The following is a 23,485-nucleotide window of genomic DNA, read 5'->3' on the forward strand; positions in this document are numbered from 1 at the left end:
GACAAAAACCAGGGTGGGATCTCTAGTATGGGGTTTGATCGTGGTTTTTTGGGGACATCTGTACCGGACACACTGCCACTTGTGGTGGGAAATATCCTGTGAAGTGCATTACGATTTGTGCTGTAAAGCTAACAGTTTTGGTATGTTTGCCGTCTTTTACATATAAATACAAAACCCAACCAGGTCTGAAAATTGTGGAGCGGAAAAGCCCCAAGTTCAATTACCAACAGCGGGCCTTGCGGCACTTTCCATTGTGCATCCTAAAGAGACGACACTAAATCGTCTAGGCACCTCTCTTGACTGCCGAGTCGCTGTGCCCAGACAGGAGGCCCCGGACAAGGGCCCCTCTTAACTGCCCCCCCATTATGGTAACTCATACCTGTCGAGAAGCTGACACCTGAGACCTGAAGCTGAGGCGGCTAGAAGGAACCGGCACACAGCTTCCAGCTGCTTGAACCCTCTTGTACTTCACTTTTGTCAAACTGTTATGCCTTTGTGTTGATTGTTGGAGTCACGGGGAGATGATCTACTGGCGCTGTTGCCTTAGGCTAAAAAAAGGGGAAGATATAAAGCGTTACGTACAGGACAGCGTTTGCACAAACATGATACAATACAGTGTTTCCCACATGGCCGCTATCTATTTTTAGTTGTAGGGGGCGGGGATTTGATGACGCCATTGTGTAATTTGCATAATTGGCCCTGACGCTTGTGCATGTAATTGTAATGGACGATGTAGGAGAGACGGATAACATGAGATCTAACATGAGGCACTGATCCCTCCTGCTACGTCTTCTTATTCTACTGTATATATATACTTTATATATAAATGTAACCACAAGCTACATACTGTACGGATGGTCACAGACCCCTATGGTTAGTGTACCTTTGTAGACCATGCACCATGCTAGTAGAGACTTCTGTTCATTAATTATGGGCCATAATCATAATAATAATAATAATAATATGGGCCTCAGCTGATCAAAGAGATGAAGTGTGGGGCGAATTCCAAGTTATGCCTCTGTGATTTTGGACGTTATGTCAATACAGCATACCCACATAAGCGGAAAAGCAAAACTGATCCCTCCTGCTACGTCTTCTTATTCGACTGTATATCTACTGGATATAAATATATGTAACCACAAGCTACATACTATACGGATGGTCACATTATACTCCCAGAGAGTTAGTTTACCTTTGCAGACCATGCACCATGCTAATAGAGACTTTGGTTCATTAAATATGGGCCATAATCGTAATAATAATGATAATAATATGGGCCTCAGCTGATCAAAGTGATGAAATGTGGGGCGAATTCCAAGTTATGCCTCAGTCATTTTGGACGTTATGTCAATACGGCATACCCACATAAGCGGAAAAGCAAAACTGATCCCTCCTGCTACGTCTTCTTATTCTCTGGCAAACCAGGCGTGGATGAGGTGTATTAAGAATTACAATGCAGATGGGCATATACTGTATATATATGTAACCACAAGCTACATACTATACGGATGGTCAAATTATACTCCCAGAGACCATGCACCATGCTAGTAGAGACTTTGGTTCATTAAATATGGGCCATAATCATAGTAGTAATAATAATAATAATAATATGGGCCTCAGCTGATCAAAGTGATAAAATGTGGGGCGAATTCCAAGTTATGCCTCAGTGATTTTGGACGTTTTGTCAATACGGCATACCCACATAAGCGGAAAAGCAAAACTGATCCCTCCTGCTACGTCTTCTTATTCTCTGGCAAACCAGGCGTGGATGAGGTGTATTAAGAATTACAATGCAGATGGGCATCTACTGTATATATATGTAACCACAAGCTACATACTACACGGATGGTCAAATTATACTCCCAGAGACCATGCACCATGCTAGTAGAGACTTTGGTTCATTAAATATGGGCCATAATTGTAATAATAATAATAATAATATGGGCCTCAGCTGATCAAAGTGATGAAATGTGGGGCGAATTCCAAGATATGCCTCAGTGATTTTGGACGTTATGTCAATACGCCATACCCACATAAGCGGAAAAGCAAAACCCTTCTCCAAACAGTTCGGTCTCTGGTGGCCGGGCTAACGCTGGAACCAACCCTGTTAAAACTTGAAAACATTCCCTCTTCAAACCGCCATGACTGAGTAGATTAGGACCCCTGTAACCACAACAAAACAGTCTTATATCCTGAAGATATTTGGGGCGTTTAATACTAAAACAATGCCACTTGGCGTGCTGAGACCCTTTTTTGCGGCATATTTGGTTATCCCCCGTTGAAAATAAAGCAAACAAATGTTTCAGTGTGTTACCATACAAACCAAACATGCCCGTGCCAGGCTTAATTATTCTCCCCCGATGAGTCGTTTGGTATGTCTACAGCCATTAAAGTCAAGGGACTAGAAACAGAAACACGCGTTCCTGTGTATGCGGTCTTGCCTTTGTAGAAAGCGTGTCATTGATGACACACGGCTATATGCATATTTCATTGGGACATGCATATTTTACAGTGTAATCCTTGGCACACCACTGCTTTGTTCACAGTGCGTGGAAAAAGGCCTGAAGAGTAGGAGGTTTTCCTTTGTGTGGTTGGTGTTGGATCAGTGGCAGGAAAAACGGGAAAAATCACAATGCGATATACGGAACTGGCATGCTAAAAAATAGATTAGTCATACTCCTACTTATTCTTATTTACTCTAATTACCAAACAAGCCGTCATAGAATTACAGTCTGTCGCATAACACATGCATAAGCCAAAACTTGCATGTGAAGGAAGCTAACATGATTTCTACTTGTGTTGTGCCTTGTGGTTAAGCAGCCGTGATGGCGTGCCAGAAGAATGCTCATTTACCCGTTAGCAGGTGACGCCGTACACCCAGTCAGTCTGTGGGCACGAGTGCACCTAGTCGGGATTTTAAATACAGTGATTAACACATCTGAGTTTGTACAATTTTGGAACTCGACTGAATATGTTTGGGGCCAAGGGAGGCTAATAAGTTGCATAAAACGGTTTGTCTTACAAGCTTGACGTTCAACTTTTGAGATGTTCGAATTTCGAGATGTTTCGAGGGATATGCACAATTATATTCATATGCACAATGAAGCCGCTCGTATATGTGTCATCACGGGAAACTTGTGCATGACAAGTTTTACACGTCTTTTTCGGACTATAACAACAAATACTGCCGCATGGCTGACATCATTTTTACTTGGTGCGAAACACGCTAAGTACACGCTGTTGTTGTGATCACATGGCTTCTGCATGCTAGAGTGCCATGCTAATACGTAGAAGTGCTGATTCGGGATAGAAGTATTGGCAAGGAGTTTGAAATGGACTGCTTGAAGTTCAATTTTCGAGAAGATTCGAATTTTGTGATGTTTCGAGGGATGGCTGGTCTTTTTTTTTGTGACACTGCTTCATATGCAAAATGAAGCCGGTCGTATATGTGTCATCACGAGAAACTTGTGCATGACAAGTTTTGCTAGAGTGCCATGCTAATACGTAGAAGTGCTGATGCGGGATAGAAATGTTGGCAAGGAGTTTGAAATGGACTACTTGACGTTCAATTTTCGAGATGATTCAAATTTTGCGATGTTTCGAGGGATGGCTGGTCTTTTTTTTGTGACACTGCTTCATGTGCACAATGAAGCCGGTCGTATATGTGTCATCACGGGACACTTGTGCATGACAAGTTTTGCACGTCTTTTTCGGACTATAACAACAAATACTGCCGCATGGCTGACATCATTTTTACTTTGTGCGAAACACGCTAAGTACACGCTGTTGTTGTGATCACGTGGCTTCTGCATGCTAGAGTGCCATGCTAATACGTAGAAGTGCTGATAGAAGTGTTGGCAAGGAGTTTGAAATGGACTGCTTGTCGTTCAATTTTCGAGAAGATTCGAATTTTGCGATGTTTCGAGGGATGGCTGGTCTTTTTTTTGTGACACTGCTTCATATGCATAATGAAGCCGCTCGTATATATGTGTCATCACGGGAAACTTGTGCATGACAAGTTTTGCTAGAGTGCCATGATAATATGTAGTGTTGGCAAGGAGTTTGAAATGGACTGCTTGACGTTCAATTTTCGAGATGATTCGAATCTTGAGATGTTTCAAGGGATGGCTGGTCTTTTTTTTGTGACACTGCTTGATGTGCACAATGAAGCCGGTCGTATATGTGTCATCACGGGAAACTTGTGCATGACAAGTTTTGCTAGAGTGCCATGCTAATACGTAGAAGTGCTGATGCGGGATAGAAGTGTTGGCAAGGAGTTTGAAATGGACTGCATGACGTTCAATTGTCAAGATGATTCGAATTTTGCGATGTTTCGAGGGATGGCTGGTCTTTTTTTTTGTGACACTGCTTCATATGCACAATGAAGCCGCTCGTATATATGTGTCATCACGGGAAACTTGTGCATGACAAGTTTTGCACGGCTTTTTCAGACTATAAGGCTTAATAATTGTTAATAATGGTTTTGTGATGAAATTCTGAAATGTTTGCCTCAGCTGAATCAGACTGCCACTTGTCAATATTAGATATTAAAAAAAACAAAACAAAACACTAATTCCACTCACTCAAGCTGTAGTGTATATACAGTTACTGTATATGAATGATTCTGTAAGGTAATGATACTATATAATTATGATTCAAAGTACATTTTTATATGTTAATATTCTCAGATGAGAGTACATTAGCCTTCATTTACAGTCATAGTGGAAAAAAAAAGCATGTACGAGCATGGTTATAAAAGACATTTTTCGAGCCGTGTATCATCCTCCATTTTTGTTTTATGTTTGACTTGTGTTGTATTTGGAGGTGAGCCCGTTAATTAAACATTTGATGATCTCCTCGGGTAAAAACATGACACAACACGAATCCAAAACAGATCTTTCCATTCTCTCTATTTCCTGAAAACACTGTTACTCATATATTCATTCATTCATTCATTCCGTGGTTGAGATCGTATGTCGAGGCTCGTTTGTTGCCAAAACACAAAGCGCCTCAAACTTTTCCAAGATTACACACTCAGATTTCTTACCTTAACGTGGTGTTGCCAACCAAAGGTGTTTTATTTGTGTCAGTCAGACTTAGCGTCTTAATTTGTAGTATGTTAATGTCATTTTTAAACAACGAGCGACAGAATGTCGAGAGGTTTGTATTCCATTGGGACAAACCCCAAAGGAGTTTATCACATTTATTTTTGCACACTTTCCTTTCTTTGTCCTCTATCCTCAGTGTGCCCTTTTAATATTCTCAAGAATGTCTTCCACCGCCAAGGTCAAACGCTTAAACCATCACGCCGTGCTATCGATGAGTGGTGACTTACAAATCATAAGTATTGATCACGGCGGGGGGATGTTACTGAATGTAGGGCAGACAGTAAAATCATACCCACTTAGGCTTAATAGCCCACATTAAAGCAATTATGCACACAAACTGGGTCTGTCTAACTGTACGCATATTGCACCAATCCATATATCTTTTGCTTTTTTTTTTTAATCCATGCAATTTTAATAATGAATCAGTGTTTTACTTGGTATTGACTGCTTGGGGTGAAACAGTTGTAATTGGTGGTGTGACCCCACATCAACTGACGGTCCTTGTACTCTTGTAGATAAGACCTTCAGTCGATGACATAATGTGCATACTTTTTTTTTTTTAATATATGTGTGTGTCAATACTCATGTATTTACTAATGAAGGTGCAAGCGCCGAGTGGTGACCCGCTAATGAAGTCGACACATTTGAGAGAGTCAGTCGAACGGGTCAAGGACTCCGAAGAAGAGGTCTCTCTCTTGTCCTCTTCATAGTGTGACGTTATAAATGAGAACTTTTGAGCAGTTTGGAGATTATATCGGGTAAATGTTCGCTGTTGTTGAGGCTCTCACGGCATACCGATGACACTTTCCGGCAACCAGATTTATCAAAACACAGCCAAGGACGCACATCAAAGGCAAGAAAGAGGCAAAATTACAACAATAAGACACATTCACTGATAATGTGCTGTGATGAGTAGTTAGTAATACATTGAATATTATTACTTCATACATGTATACATTAGTTTTTCAACATCTACAATACATTTGGCATTAGGCGATAGACTGATAGTGATTGACACTTCGGCATGGAAACAAAAACAAAAAAAAAACAACCTTAAATATATTAGGAAAGCAGGAAGTGAACAAATGTAACAGTTACTGATTGTAAAAGTACCAGATAGAGGGGTAGGATTTAATAAGCTTTGCTTCTTCCTACTCCTTTTGGACATGTGGAACTGTGAACTGATTATGTGATGCATTCAATTGTAATCTGATGCATGTTCAAATGAAATAAAACCATTACCATTACCATTAAACATCTTCCAGGTTTTTGACTTTTTGTTAGCTTGTGCTTTCGATCCAGCTCGAAGAAAGAAAGATTGGGATAGCTGATCGTAGACGCATCTTGGGGTGGAATCGAACTTGGGCCTGAGGGCTAACCACTCGTCCACCGTGCAGCCACTTTTCATGTCATTGAGGCCAAATTATTCTTGAAACTTCACTACAACTCTAAAGTTCTTTATTGCTATCGTACTGTAAATCTAAAAGATGAAATCTGAACAAAAAAATCTCCCTCTTTGATTGCTTCCACCCTGGACTGGTCGCCAGCCAATCACAGTGCACATATAGACAAACAACCATTCACACTCACATTCATACCTATGGACAATTTGGAGTCGCCAATTAACCTAGCATGTTTTTGGAATGTGGGAGGAAAACCGGAGTACCCGGAGAAAACGGGGAGAACATGCAAACTCCAAACAGAGATGGAATTGAACTCTGGTCTCCTACCTGCGTGCTAACCACCTGACCACCGTGCAGCTGCAAGACAGTATTACAGTACAAAATATAAAAAATTGATGAATAAATAAAGAAGGGTCTACATTGTAGAGGACAATTGGTTGCCTTGGTTACATATTGTTGAGGGCGATGATGGCTCTAGGAAAGAAACGTGTAAAGAAACAGTGAAGTAACGTAAAAAACGGTAATATAAAAATAAAAATAATTAACATTACAGTTAGTGTCATGAGTACTTTAAGCATACTTTCAGCCCATTTGACACCTGTTGATGTATAAAAAAAAACATCTAACTAATGCCTTCGCTTTGCAAACGCTTCCAAACAAGGTCTGCCCTATACGTATTCACTCCATCCGTCACCAGTCGTTAAAATTCCAGACCTCCCGCTGGCGACAGTGTGATTATAACTTATTGGTGATATATGCAAGTGAACCTGCTGACCGACCCCCGGGTTCAATGTGTTTCCAATAAGAGCAGAAAAGTTGACGACACCAAGATGACATGGCTGATATACAAGCCCGTTGCTTAATGGGCGGCTTTTTGCTGTTTCCATGGCGCATGTTTTGCAGGCAAAACACCCATTTAGACAGTTGATTTTGTTAACATTTCATCTTTTGTCTCTTTTAGGATGACGCATGAAAGATTTATCGGCCTCATCTGCATATGCTGATTCCTGTGATTGAGTTGCCGCTTGTTTTTACGGGGAAAAGAATGACAGCACTGAGTGAGTTATTATTATTATTATTATTATTTCCTTTTTTAATAGTGCATTTACAGCCAACATGGCTACTACCTAGAATAAACCCCTTGCATCCACTCCATCAAACAGAACCCTTTAGAGGCCGATGAATATTTAAAGAATGTTTAACAGGCAGCATTTAAACGCACCACGCCATGCACCCCTCCTCTGTAGAGTACTTCCTATAGCTTCTAATTTTGACTTGTGGCGTAAGATATATGGGTATGTTATTTTCAAACTGTGCTGTTCTGCATCTGCGAAAGAGTCAGGCTGCTTTCTCGGAAAGGAAAAAAAAAAAAAAAAACGTCATCAAACTCTTTCATTATCTAATGTTAACACCCAAGAGATCAACAGTGCCTGGAAGATATGGGCTTATAATTGCTTTTATTGGTTTATTGTGTGAGCGCCGCGGCTCTTTGATGTATTTAAGGGAGCATCCTAATGAATCAGTGAATGAAGAAAGGGAGTTGATCTCAAAGGGGGGTGCGGTGCGATGGTGGGGGTTGGGAGGGTGCGTGTATGTGCTAGTGATGGGTAAGGGAGTTGGTGGATGGAATTGGGGGGGGGGTGCAGTTGCAACAATGCGTTCTTTGGTTTAGCTGCACTGGTGAACAAGCGAGGACTTAATCAAGCACATTTCAGCACAGAGCAGGCAAGAGAGAGAGAGAGAAAAGCAGGGTGCATTCAAGTGTAAACAGCTCTACTATATAATGTGAAGCGGAGGCATGCATGACCCGCCAGTTATGGGAGCAAGCTGTGTAAAAAGCGTGAGGGGAAAGGCGGGGCTTATTTAGTAAATATGCAAAAGTGCCTTTGACCTCATAGTGACCGCCTCAAAAGCCCACAAACACCCACCCTGTCGCTCGTTAATCAACATTTGTGATGAGGGTATGATTTTTTTTTAGGGTGTGATGTTTTGTTTTTTGTCGACTCATTAAACCATTAGAATTTTGCCACAGTTTTTAACCTTTTATGCACATGTAAACAATGCTTTACAGCCAAGAAAACCCAAGCCCCTTTCACACAGTTTTCCACTGTTTTTTCATTTTACTGTTATATATTAACTCATTCAATCCCAGATATTTTTCATGATTTTGACTGATTTTTCAAGACACATTGTGTTCTATATATTGTTCTATATATTGTGTTCTATATAGCAAAATAAAGATTAGACTCTTGTCTTCCATCAGGAAAAAGTATATCAGAGGTAAGTTTCAACAAAATATCAGTTCTCCACAAAAAAGGGAGAAAATATAAATATAAATTTAGCCATATATAGTGAGCCAAATGTGTAAACAACCCCAACCCCCCACCCCTGAGTAACCTTGGTCACGCAACACAACGAGATGCCTTTTCACTTCCTGGTTGCAACCATTTTTGTTTCTCTTGTGCAAAAAAAAAAGGTAAAAGACGTGTATAAATAAGTCTTTGGGAGCGAGCGGTCGAGTTGAAAGAAATTAATATGTCTTAAGTAGCAAAAGGGTTAAAAAAAATTTAGGTCATAAGCATGTTTTCCATGCTCTAACTATGGAAATATTCCATTTATTAATATTTTATTCCTACTTCATTCATTCATTCATTCATTTTCGTTTTTTTAAAAAAAAGAAAATCTTCACAAGGATCACAAGGAGCCTATCCCGAGAGGTGGGGTACACCCTGGACTGATCGCCATCCAATCACAGGGCACATATAGTCAAACAACCATTCACACTCACATTCATACCTATGGACAATTTGGAGTCGCCGATTAACCTAGCATGTTTTTGGAATGTGGGAGGAAACCGGAGTACCCGGAGAAAACCCATGCATGCCCATAGGTGGAATCGAACTTGGGTCTCCTAGCTGTGTGGCCTGCATGCTAACCACTTGTGCACCGTGCAGCCAAGGCTGGAACCAATTAACGGCAATAAACCAAGGACGGCTGTATCCTGTTTTGTTGGTTTCTGGGTGAATGACCATTGAAAATGTTAGTAACCAAAACAACATCACCTACAAATATTGAAGTGGAAACTTGCTTGGATGTTGTGCAAACATTTTTTTGCAGTATTAAGGATATAGTAGTTTTTTCCAGCATTCATGTAGTTGAGTAAATAAACCCCTTACCAACTATTACGGACATGATGGTGTGGTTCAATTTGCAGATGCCACTGGGCGTCTATTATATACATGTAATTAGAAACAATCGCTTTTGATTGGCTAATGCGTTTCCATGAGATGTATCTGTGTCCATGTACATGCTGAGAGTTGTTGGGTGGGCGCCACAGTGTGCAAGGATCTGGTTGCCCCCACCCATGGCTGCATTTGAAACTTGAGACCGTGCGTCCCTCGCAGCCGCTTTACTCACATTTCCAGTCTTAACCTTCTATTAAACTGTCCTTTATGCTCCCACTTTGCCCACGGAGCCGCACCACCGCTTTCTCATGCCCATCAGGTCAGTCAGGTTAACAGCCGCAGGGGGGAGGAAGCAAGAAGCAGCAACATTATCTCATGTCTGCCCCTCTATTGCCCCGCATTAACAACACCAAAAAGAGAAATAGTATATACTACAACTGTTTGATGAGCAGCAAGGCAATAAATTCATTAATCATCATTATATGCCTCATCAAACTCTTTGCCAGCCTCTCCATGGGAGTTACACAAATTAGCCAGTGAAAAAGCAGTCACTTTAGAAGGAGCTAGGTAAGTGCTTTTTGATTGCTGCCTTCAACAATGCTTCCCTTGACAAGCTAATAAATCACATCTTTCTATACTTAAAGTGCAGCTACTGTGAACACAATATGAGCCACCTAAACAAAAAGAAAAGGGGACAAGGCCTTTTTTTTAAGCACTGGAGCGCTTTCATAGATTTGTTTAGGATTCCTTTAGATTCTTACTACTCCTGCAACAAAGAGACCCGAGTTATAAAGCGTTGCAGAACGCAATGAACTTCTTTTATGTCCGCATTTGTGCCTAGACACCAGACCTCACATAATCCACTTATTGGATAATTACTGTCGCTAACCAAAAAAAGAGAGTGTAATGATAACCATAGAACTGCACCACAAGAAACGTTCTATCAAGCATATTGAAAGGGTGATCATTCATTCATTCTTTCATTTTTGTTGCGGGGGGTGCTGGAGCCTATCCCAGCTGTTTTCAGGCGGGGTACACCCTGGACTGGTCGCCAGCCAATCACAGGGCACATATAGACAATAGATATATTGATATATAGATATATAGACAAACAACCATTCACACTCCCATTTATACCTATGGACAATTTGGAGAGAACCTGCAAACTCCACACAGAGATGGCCGACGGTGGGATTGAACTCAGGTCTCCTAGCTGTGGCTAATAAAAAATAAAAAATAAAAAATAAAAAATAAAAAATAAAAAATAAAAAATAAAAAATAAAAAATAAAAAATAAAAAATAAAAAATAAAAAATAAAAAATAAAAAAATACGTAAAAATCACCAGCCAGTCATAGGAAACATAGACAAACAACCATTCACACTCACATTCATACCTATGGACAATTTGGATTCGCTAATTAACCTAGCATGTTTTTGGAATGTGGGAGGAAACCGGAATACCCGGAGAAAACCCACGCATGCACGGGGAGAACATGCAAACACCACACAGACATGGGTGGAATTGAACTCAGGTCTCCAAGCTGTGAGGCCTTTGTGCTAACCACTCAATCACCATGCAGTCGGATTCAATATTAATAAATGGAATACTTTCCAAGTTTGAAAATGACCTTTGAAATGTTTTTTTTACCTTTATTAGAGCCCTGTTAACATGAAATAACACCCCTATAGTCACCTTTATACATACATGACGTAATATAGCAGACATGATAAGCAATATTAAGACATAACTCACCCGTCTTAATATGCCAGCTGTCTTCAGGCAAGAGGCGGGGTACACCCTGGACTGGTCGCCAGCCAATCACAGGGCACATATAGACAAACAACCATTCACACTCACATTCATACCTATGGACAATTTGGAGTCGCCAATTAACCAAGCATGTTTTTGGAATGTGGGAGGAAACCGGAGTACCCGGAGAAAACCCACGCATGCACGGGGAGAACATGCAAACACCACACAGACATGGGTGGAATTGAACTCGGGTCTCCAAGCTGTGAGGCCTTTGTACTAACCACTCAATCACCATGTAGTCGGATTAAATATTAATAAATGGAATACTTTCCAAGTTTGAAAATGACCTTTGAAATGTTTTCTTTACCTTTATTAGAGCCCTGTAAACATGAAATAACACCCCTATAGTCACCTTTATACATACATAACGTAATATAGCAGACATGATAAGCAATATTAAGACATAACTCACCCGGAGAAAACTCACGCATGCACGGGGAGAACATGCAAACTCCATTCGGGGAATTGAACTCGGGTTTCCTAGCAGTGAGGTCTGTGCGCTAACCACTAGACCACCCTGCAGCATGATAAATTTTACTTTTTTTTAGTTGTATTCTACAGTGTTCGGGTTAACTCAAACGATAACTGATAATAATATAATAATATATAATAATATCAGTTCCTGTGTAGAAGTACGATTTTTGTATTAGTGTTTACTGTTAACGAGGAGTAAAAATGGTAGTTTTCCGTTTCTCTAATACGCTTTGAACAATATCAGCTTATGTGAGATGCATAGCGGCCTCCAGAGGACCTTAGCTGGCAGGTAATGCGTACCTACTACAGCGACCATATCCTTCCATCCAGATGGCCATTCCATGCTAGACCAACAAATGATCCATCAGACCAGAAACTCCTTTTATTGAAAATGAGGTCAAGAGATGATTTGAGGGCTCCTTTTGCGGTGCGGCCGTGCCGTAAGCCTGCTCTGGGCTCCTCGTGCGTGTTGGACCTGAGGACTCATCCGGGAAAGGGATGCGCTCTGTGGTGGTTGGGATGGGGGGGCGGCAGTTAGGGGTGGTCTTTATCTGTTTAAAGCCTCTCTCTGATGAGATTACCTATTGGAGTTGGCTGTAAACCACACCGTTAATCAGGGTGCAGCAGCCAACACACTCCCACTGGCTTGCAGCCATTGCTTGATTTGGAATATTTTTTTTTTTGAAGGTGGTGTACAGTGTGTGGAGCTACCACACTTATATTTTCTTTAGTCATTCATCTGGGGGGGGGAACTTAAATGTAGCTCATTTAGATTTGGCTGTTATTCACAGTGGAATTAGTACGATCCGTTTAGGGGCATTGGTCGACCTGCAGAGATTCCACACAAGTCATATTTCCACGGTTGCCACTTAGACAGAACCTATTCAAGTGGGTTGTTTCTATACATAACTACATCCCCTTTCACACAGGGTCACGGCATCTAATTTGTTATCCAGCAACATCACTCACTGCCAGTGTATGGTATGACGTATGAAATACGTATATGTCAAACAGCAACAGTTGCTACTTGGTAGATTAATTGGTAGATTATTACTTTTTGATTAATCAGATTAAAAACAAAGGTAGTGAAGCACGTAGCAAGATGAGCTGGACTCTCATCCACTTTCACACAGGGTCACGGCATCTAAATTTGTTATCCAGCAACATCACTGTCAGCGTATGGTATGACGTAAGAAATATTTGTCAGATAGCGACAGTAGATTAATTGGTAGATTATTATTTTTTGATTAATCAAAGGTTGTGAAGCACGTAGCAAGATGAGCTGGACTCTCATCCACTTTCACACAGGGTCACGGCATCTAAATTTGTTATCCAGCAACATCACTGCCAGCGTATGGTATGACGTATGAAATATTTGTCAGGCAGCGACAGTAGATTAATTGGTAGATTATTATTTTTTGATTAATCAAAGGTTGTGAAGCACGTAGCAAGATGAGCTGGACTCTCATCCACTTTCACACAGGGTCACGGCATCTAAATTTGTTATCCAGCAACATCCCTCACTGCAGGTGTATGGTATGACGTATGAAATATTTGTCAGACAGCAACAGTAGATTAATTGGTAGATTATTATTTTTTGATTAATCAAAGGTTGTGAAGCACGTAGCAAGATGGGCTGGACTCTCATCCACTTTCACACATGGTCACGGCATCTAAATTTGTTATCCAGCAACATCACTGCCAGCGTATGGTATGACGTATGAAATATTTGTCAGACAGCAACAGTAGATTAATTGGTAGATTATTATTTTTTGATTAATCAATGAATCCGATTAAAAAACAAAGGTTGTGAAGCACGTAGCAAGATGGGCTGGACTCTCATCCACTTTCACACAGGGTCACGGCATCTAATTTTGTTATCCAGCAACATCACGCTCTGCCAGCATATAGTATGACGTAAGAAATATTTGTCAGAGAGCGACAGTAGATTCATTGGTAGATTATTATTTTTTGATTAATCAATTAATCGGATTTAAAAAAAAAACAAAGGTTGTGAAGCACGTAGCAAGATGGGCTGGACTCTCATCCCCTTTCACACAGGGTCACGGCATCTACATTTGTTATCCAGCAACATCACTCACTGCCAGTGTATGGTATAACGTATGAAATATTTGTCAGACAGCGACAGTAGATCAATTGGTAGATTATTATTTTTTGATTAATCAATTAATCGCATTTTAATCGCAAAAACTATGAAGCACGTAGCAAGATGGGCTGGACTGGCAAAGCCGTAGCTATTTGTAGTTTCACTGTTCTACCATTAGAGCTTTTGGATGTATAGTCATATTTTCCATGACCTTAAGGGTGTTTGAATTTTGAGGTCCAATTATATATATTTTTCCCCTAATGAACAGCTGCTCCAAACACAGCACCAACCAGAGGAGGTGTTGTGGTGCCTTTTGATTGAGCAGCATGTGAGTGACATCGCAAGCAAGTAAGCACTTTACTAAATTGCTATTGGGACACCATTACACTTAAGGGGCCTCCCTCCCTCGTTGTGTGGGAGCGAGGGGCCTGACTTTTCTTAGAGGTCTGAATCCTCGCCCCTCCTCATTAACGTTACGTTCACACACAAACTGGTAAAGAGTAAGGGTCCAAATAACTTTGGAGAACCTGAGTTTTTAAAGAAAATACGTTGATCGCTGATCCAATCGGATGTATAGCGTGTCCCAGGTGAAGTACAACGTTACACCTTGTGCGTGTATATGTGTGTGTATTCCAGGCATTATTGCAGCGGTCATTAGGACTGATATCTGTGCGCTAATGTGGAGCAGATGTTGAGAAGAAGGGGATCATTTGAAAAGGGCAAATGTAAATAAACAGTGCGTCAGCCCCGCCTCTTCCCTCCCTGGACCCCCTCTGAAGTGGCTGAAAGAAAACAGTTCATCAATCTCCATCAGTCCCGGCGTTAATATTGTCATTTTAGTGGTCTCGTTTGAATGGCCCCATTAATGTTTGCAAGAAAATCACACAAAATTTATCGCAACAATCTGGAAAAATCAAATTGAATTTATCGTTATTTCACAATGGATTGGGGATTTTAATATTTACACATATTCAAACTTAATAAAAAAATAGTTACTGGGCAAAAAAAAAAAATGAACTCATAATATGACTAATCTAGGGGGCGTATCCGGGTGAGAGGCGGGGTATACCCTGGATGGTTCACCAGCCAATCAACCACCCCCATGCTGTGTAATATGTGTACTGCACCGTATTAACTAGAATTATCATTATTATTTTTCTGCTAATGAAAGGCGGGTTAAGGCTAAGGTATCTGCTTTAACTGTTGTTCGAGCTTTTGACGAAAGCTGGCATCATTGCTGAAAACAAGACATCACCTGAAAACAAGACTGACTCCGACAATGATGAGAGGGAACCCAGCATGAAGATTTGTGGTAGAAGATTAATTGAAAAATATGGTGAGCGCTAGGCGGTAATTCACCCCGGAACTATAAAAGTTGAGGGTGTTGCCACCTGAACAGTTCAAGCAGTAGGACGAACCGTTTTGTTGTGGTTTTTGAACAAGCAAATAAAGTTTACTCCTGCATTCGACACTCCGCCTCAGACTCCCGTTCTTCGGTGCTTCAACCGTATGTTTTAGCATGCGCATTATAATACGTTGCACCTTATGTACATATGTGTTAAGTACAGAAATAGACCCCGTAATTGAGACTCTGCCTTATAATCAGGTGCAACCCTATGGTGCGGTAAATACGGTATGTGAAGGACATTCACTTTAAAACTTGAATGACAAATCTACTGAAAATAAACAATCTTTGTTCCTTTAAGAGAAATTGTCCCATTGAAAAGTAATTACTATTATTATTTTTCTCATTCCATATTTATTTATTTTGGATTTGTCCACCAGATGGCGTTGCTTTTTCCCATTCAAAGCATGCAGCAAAATTGCATATGTTCTTTGCTACAGGAATAAGCGTCTATATTTATGTTTGAAATGGCATACTTTACATGTAGAAAGAAATACACAGCTAAAGTATAGAGTTTTTCTTGTTAAATAAAACTAAAAAACATATTTTCCATAAGTTTTGGGGAAATTGTAGGGTTTATAGGGTTTAATATACCAGTTTAGTCATTATATGACTTGCTTCAAAATTAACTATGCTGTGCATTAATAACAGGTTAACTTCTTTTTACACTTGCATAGCAGCTGGTAAGCCTTATTTGAATGAAGTCAAATATTCTCAGCTTCCAAAATTGATACCTCCGGGTATTGGCATGGGCCTCTATAGCGGTGTGTGCCCCGTTCCTCCTTCAGGGCAGGGCAGAGACCCACCCAGTGTGGGTGCCAGTGAGCCCCTTACATGGCCACTGAACACAGCCCCTTTAGCAGTGAGCGGGTCAGGGGGGTGAGGCACCCCACACTGCTGTCAGAGCAAACCAGGGCCAGGGAGCGTCAAAAACTCTCAAATGCGTGCAGAAAAAGCTAATAATGCTCGGATTGCTAAATAGCAGCTTCTGTTACCTCACATTGCAACCGAATCCCTCAGTTTTCACAACCTCAATCCCCCCCCCATCCCTTAGTTGGCCTCCTCATAGTTCATCACTCTTCGTTAATGTTTTTCACCCCCTTCTTCTTCATAGAAATGTTTTATTTATGTAGGGGGAGGTCACTTAAAACATCTCACTGCTGAAAATTACACGTGTAATCTCTCCCAGAGGAGCTCTCGGGAGAAATAAGAAAAACAGTCGGTGAAGTGCGCGAGAAAAAAATAAAGTGCTAAATCACTCCCCGCCACCTTATCTGAGGTGGCTTTACAGTGTGTCGGAGACCCTTTTATAACCCCCACTTAACATGGCTGCGTGCTACCTTGACATGTTTATTTTTTTTCCATTCTAAATGTGTGTGTTTAACAGGGGTAATTTATTGATATTAATAGTGGGATTCTTTTAAAGGAACACCCACACACTGCACACACTTAAAATATCGTCCTTAATCCACCTTAGCATTTTTTTTTAAAGGAAACATTGAATCGTTGCAGTGTTATTGATGCTTTTTCCTGGTATGTGACTCCTTATGGAGACATTATCTCACTTGACTCTTCATCTACACTTGGACCTGACAGTGAATTTGAGCAAAAATTGCACCATAGGTTGTACTATACCTTTATATCATATACATTACAAGTGTCTACAGGTGTTTTTCCACTCACTAAATCACCTTATAGCTGTCTAATTGTCCATCAATGGGGTAACACTCCAGCTTTAGGCTGAGGAACCATAATTGGTTCCATAAATATGAGGCAAAATTGTCTCAGAGGGGGTCACTTAAGCATTACGAACCATATTCTATTAAACTTTTCAATAAAAATGCAGTGAATTTAAATTGCATTATACCGACACTTCATTACTATGAATAGTCAACATGTTAAAAAAAAAATGTGGTGCAAAAGGTACAAATAAATATGTAGTACTACAATAATGTTTATAGATATTTATAATGATGGCTGTAAAGGGTTAATAATAATCAAATATCATTAGCATGGTTTGTAATTTTTTAATATATATTTCTTTAAAAAATAATAATTTAATAGTGTTTTAAACCTGCACACAAATAATTGTAAAAGCTAACAAGAATAAAATTATAATGTGACATGGGGCCACATTGTTCTACTTCTAATTGGTAAATTATTATTTTTTAATTCTTTTTAATTGATGCAATTGGATCCAGTGCTATATTTTTGTTTGTTGGAAAACTGGAAATATATTTTCATCAATAAAAAATACCATTAATTCAAAAACAAAAGTCTGTTTGAAGACAATCTGCATTCTCATCTCTCCTTCTTCTTCTTTTATCCCCTTGCTTTTATTTAATCTTGAGAACCTATACTTGGTGTTCTCACTACTGCTCATAATTAATAATAATAATAATGATTATTATTATAGTACTAGAATCCCCTCTTAATATCCCACTTAATGTCTGTCTGTTTAATGCACTCAACTGTATACACCCCACATGAAAAACCCATTTGACATATAAATGTCTCCCTCCCTTCTTCTCCTTCTCATGGATGATTTGCACCTCAGAAAAGGGCGTGAAAAGAAGATAACCCCCCCTGTGGATTACTATTTGTCATAGGAGAACAACAGCAGCAGCTTTTCTTGTTTCAAGTAATAATAATAATAATAATAATAATAAATACACAGCAAAAAAAAAAGAAAGAAAGATGGTGCATTCATGGGGGATTTGACACATGGAGCAGTTCAACCCCGAGGGAACCAACAGAAGAACACACACACACACATACACACACACACACATATATAATTATGCTATTTAGCTGAATGATATGTGCCAGTCTGTGCAGTCACATGACCACCATAACAGAGGGGGAATTATTATAATAAAAAAAAGCTAAAGGGGAATTAAAGTGCATAATAATCATACTAATAACCATAATAACAATGATACCTAAAGTAAAAATCATAAAGGCAATAAAAAGGAACGAATATTATAGTTTCTATAGTACTTGCCTGAAAAGGCCTCGTTGTTAAGGCTTTGTGGCCTACACGTTTTTTTTATGTATATGTATTTCTAAAAAAAATACATATTTTTTAGTTTTTAAAAATAATCCCTTCATCATTTTAGATTTTTGTTTTGTTTCCTGTTCACTAGAGTAGATATTTTAATTATGATGTCACAATCCTATATTGTTTAAGCTGTTATTATTTATCTAATATTAAAAAATGTAATAATAATAATAACTCTTAATGTGTGTGTGTGTGTGTGTGTGTGTGGAGGGGGGGTTCTTTTTTTTTTTTTTTTTTTTTTTTTACACCACCACACAACCAGTACCCCCTTCCAACCAACCCACCACCCACCCGCCCCACTTTTTGTGTGTGAAATTAGGCCCAAGTGTGACACCTACCTGCGGAAGTTGGAAGAGTTTGCACGACATGGCGTGACAACCTACTTCCCTTGTGCACTTGTGTGTGTATATGTGTGTGCGTATGCATCCAGCGCGCCAATAAAACAGAGACACTATGATTATGGGGGGCTGGGGGAGGGGGGGTTTGTTCTGAATGCATGGTCGAATCTCTTATTTTAACAGCTTTTACCACGCCTTCCTTGCGTGGAGAAGAAGAAATAGTAATGAGGTCTAAATTTAGCATAAAATGGAGCTCATTACTGGAGTTCATCTGATTGCTGTGCGTAAAACACGCCAGGTAATTGGCTTAAATGGCTGCGCCTTGCTGATGCTGTTATTTGAATTATTATTACATCCTATTTTTTTTTGGGTGCCCCCGTATGCACTTTACATCATCACTGTGTAAATGTTTGATTTTAAAATATAAACCCATCATCATCATAATCATCATCACCATGCGTATTTTCCTGATGCCATCCCCTCACCCAGAAAAAATATGCTTCACAAAAATAATTATATTCTCCATAATTTACTTCAAAGATAGTGTGTCGTCCATTTTTCTTTCTTAAATACAAAAATGCTACATTAAATATACATGTTAGTCTTTTAATACAAATCACTTCCGGCGGCTGCAGCCATTTATAAGACCATCATCCTTGTTATACACCATTTGAGAAGCTCAACATTTCCATTAAGGGGGGGTGATAATAATGTTCAGTTTTGCAGCCTTCCCAAAAAAAAAAGAAATAAATTAAAATAAAGTAAAAAGTCCACAGTTGGAGTTGTTAAATGTTTGACATACCTTTCTTCAGTTCGTAAGGGGAGTCTTTACAAAGATCTACCCTCACTTTGTCCCTCACCAAAGCCTCTGCTCTATTTAATACAGTCTGGTTTAATCCATTGAAGTGCGCAGTGCTGGGGGAGCCTGTGGTGACTGGGTTGCCGTGGAGGTGTCCAAAAGTACCCCCGTGATAGTTCGTGTAGCCGGGATAGAAGGGCGACGTGTAGTACAGAGGCCGGGAAAGGACGCCGCACTGCGGGGAGGACCGCGGAGGAGACCCGGCAACTGGGCCTATGACGGCGGGGCAAGACTGCTGCTGCTCCCCGCCTCCTCGCTGCGCCTCACCGCTGCTGCTTCTACACCGGTCCGATGAGGTGGCGATCTCCGCTAAGGACCACAGTTTGGGTTTGGGTGCCGAAGGCGGCGAGTGGATAACGGAGGTGGGGGCGTGGAGGCTCAAGTCCGACGGTTTGTCCTGGGGTCCGCGGGCCCCCACCACCACCACTACCCCCGTCGCCGAGGGGGACGACGTGGTGGCCTTACCGGCAGAATCCAATAACAACTCGGATGTCATAGTCCGCTCCTCCTGGTCTTTGGACTCCGAGTCACTCAGGAGGGGGTCCACGTCCTTGCCGTGTAGGGTGTCCTCTTTGAACCTGTCACAGTCCACCGGGTGCAGCATTTTGGCATCTGAACATGTGAAGAAAAAAAAAAACACACGATATTGAAATGATAAATAATAATTCTGACTTCTAAAAAAAAACAATTTTTGTTTAACATTTTGCACCAGCAGCATTTCCATGCAAGTTGAATGTGATTATTATTTCAAGCGATTGTCCCATTATAAATAATACACCACCATTAAGCAGCAATCAATTTTGCACCCTGAGTGGAAACGACTGGGATGAAAAATTGATGACCCCCCCCCCACCCCCACGACCCTCATCCACGAACCTGCTTCAGTATCTGATGAATCTTGAGTCTTGTCTTGTTTGTTATTATTATTACTATGAGGAGGGTCATCATCGTCATTCTTCTCCAAGTCGATGTTCTCGTCCTCTTCCTCGTCCTCGCTGCGGTTCCGTGGCGTCCACGTCATCTTGTTCTCCTTCTTGAGTCTCCTGCGCGCGTTGGCGAACCAGGTGGACACCTGGGTGAGGGTCATCTTGGTGATGATGGCGAGCATGATCTTCTCGCCTTTGGTGGGGTACGGGTTCTTGCGATGCTCGTTGAGCCAGGCCTTCAGTGTGGCCGTGGCGTCCCGGGTGGCGTTCTTGCGGTAGGCCGGGTCACCGTACGGGTAGGTGCCCAGGGGCGCTGCGTAAGGGTGGTAGCCTATGGAGCCCGCCATGCCTGTCGTGTGGTCATAGGGGGAACTCTGTGTGTCATGGAGACATCGGAGTTAAAATCAACATATTATGAGTGCATTCGTTTGGATTTAGTTTGATGCATTTTATTTTTCATGTTTCATATTTTTTTTTATGATTTAAGATTGAAATATGCAGCTGGCATTATGCCCTGCGGGCCTTTTCTCTAACTAACACGGCGTGTCAGCCTATTCTGCAGGGATCACGCAGCCTTTGTAGTAAAGCATAAGCAGGCCCACATGCATGCCAAGCTTTGCAAATGCAAAAAAAAAAAAAAAGCAACAAAAGAACTTGAATAGAATAATCGTTTTAGTGCGAAGCTGCATAAGGAATTATTTAAGATTATAATTACAGTAAAAAAATAAATAAAAGAGAATACAGTAAATAATAACGAACTTAACACAACTTTCCGAAAAAAGTGTATGACAGTGAACTCACCACATAGGAGGTAAAGGTGGCAGCAGCAGCCGCCGCCGCGTCCGCGCCGTACGGCAAGTGGTGCGAGTTGTACCCGGGCGAGCCTCCGCTGAAGGCGGCGGCGGCTGCCGCGGCAGCTGCGGAGGCGGCAGCAGCGGCGGTGTTGGCTGCTGCTGCTGCGGCGGCGGTGGTGGTTGCGGATCCGGCATAGGGCGCGAACGCGGACCCGGAGGAGGACCTGCCGAGCTCCTCGGTCCTGGGTCCCGATATGACGCTGGTGCCGTAGGCTGCGGGACACGAGTAGAGGGCCAGGGAGGCTGACGGCTGGTACAAGTAGCCCTGAGGATACGCCATAGCTGCTGCAGCTCACTTTGCCCCCTCCACTCTTTGTTTTTTTCTTACTTTTTTAAGGACCTCAGGGGCGCATAGAGACAGCTGTGTGTGTGAGGACCTTCTGCCCCCCTTTTTCCTCCACCTCCGTTTTCTTGCTCCTTACGGTTAAAAAAAAGAAGCCCAAAAAAAGAACCTTTTCTTCCTCTTATCAGTCCACTTTGTTGCTTCCCTTTTATAAAAGTTGCTCCTCCACTGTCATGACTATTTTTTAGTGAGCACGCAGTCAGGCTTTTGGGGAGGGGGGGCTCTGCCTGCATGGGAAAATGTCCTCAATGCCAAGATGCTAAGTTGGAAATTGAGGAGCCTACTTCGATGCACAGCATGCTCCTCCTCCTCTCGGGGTGTAGTCGCTGCAAAGTGGAGGAGCACTCACTCAAAGCTCTCTCTCTCTCTCTCTTTCTCTCCCTCTCTTTCTCACCCCTTCCACGCATGTCTCGCGTTAACTAACATTCTTCTTTTCTCTTTTATATATTTAATTATCTTCATTTCCCTTTTTTTCCCTCTCCAGTCTAACACCAGTTAGTCGCAGCTTCATTTCGGACCTGGATCTACATGCAGATAACTTTTCTGATTATTATTTCTGATTATTAGTCCATACATGACTTGATATGGATGTCTGCCTCCAATGTGGATAGGAATTATTTATTTTACGTCTTTTTTGTGTGTGTATTTCTGTGATTTTTTGGTGCGTAAAACGTGCGTAATGCACTTTTAGAGGACTGATTCATTGCATTTAAATGATTCATTTTCACGTTTAGCACTATTTATATATTTATATTAGGTATTTTTAAAGCATGTTTAAATAGCACATTCCCATCACACCAAATTAGTAAAAAATATTGTATTTTTAAAAATAAAATATGAACATTTTCTTTCTGTCTCCGCTGTGTGCATTTGACTCTGCAGTCAGTGGAGTTCAAGTCTCACTTAAGCCGAAAGGGATCGCTGTAGGCGCTGCTAAAGAGTGTGTGCAAGCTTTGGAACTGGAGGGGGGGCGGGGGGGACTCAACTGAAAGAGAGAGAGAGAGAGAGAGAGAGGAGGGAAAAAAGACTGATGACGCTGGAACAGTGGGAGCAGCCTTTAAAAAAAAAAAGCATAGAAGAGGAGTAGGAGGAGGAGGAGGTGGATAAACAAAGCGAGCCCACGGTACCTCCTCCTCCTAATAAGCAGATGACAGCGGTACCATCGTGATGATGATACCGATGAGACCCAGTCCACTTCCACCACTCATCCCTGGAACTTCTTCTTCTCTTCATTTTCCGCGCAAAAAAATTCAAAATTCCAGATCCCATGCATTTAGAAGCATTTCAAAAGATGGTGTCGTCGTTATGGCAACCGCATCCATCTCTTGACAAGCACCCAGGTGAGTATATATATTGTTATTATAACAAATAATTCAGCAGCTGTATTGTTTATTTTATGTAAGTCCATTTAAAAAAAAGCATAAAGAGAGCTTTAGTGTAATCTTAATTGGATATTCAGAATTATTATAACTATTATTGCGGCTATAATGACATCATTGCCATGTTAATTGCAATGGCATTTTCTTTTTTTTTTTCTTTCCATCCCTCTAGCCTTCTTTTCTCAAGCCTAAAAAAAAAATATTTCAAGTATTCATGGGATTTTTTTTT

At 41.0% G+C, this 23,485-nt stretch overlaps 1 protein-coding gene across 2 annotated transcripts; it reads right to left on the minus strand.

The window, feature by feature from the left end:
• Positions 1 to 443: 443 nt before the first annotated feature.
• On the minus strand, positions 444 to 22,185 carry irx5a (iroquois homeobox 5a). 2 transcript variants are annotated; one of them, XM_058089070.1, is made up of 4 exons: positions 21,482 to 22,185; positions 20,631 to 21,054; positions 19,698 to 20,366; positions 444 to 548 (listed from the first exon to the last, which is right to left on the minus strand). In XM_058089070.1, the coding sequence occupies exons 1-4, from the start codon at positions 21,812 to 21,814 to the stop codon at positions 544 to 546; spliced, it is 1,431 nt and encodes a 476-aa protein (XP_057945053.1). In that variant the 5' UTR covers positions 21,815 to 22,185; the 3' UTR covers positions 444 to 543. The 2 variants fall into 2 exon arrangements, with proteins under 2 accessions (XP_057945053.1, XP_057945052.1); XM_058089069.1 differs by lacking the exon at positions 444 to 548 and having other exon boundaries at positions 18,897 to 20,366.
• Between the last annotated feature and the right edge of the window lie 1,300 nt (positions 22,186 to 23,485).

Source organism: Doryrhamphus excisus, chromosome 12 (assembly GCF_030265055.1).
Source record: "Doryrhamphus excisus isolate RoL2022-K1 chromosome 12, RoL_Dexc_1.0, whole genome shotgun sequence".
Lineage (NCBI taxonomy): Eukaryota > Metazoa > Chordata > Actinopteri > Syngnathiformes > Syngnathidae > Doryrhamphus > Doryrhamphus excisus.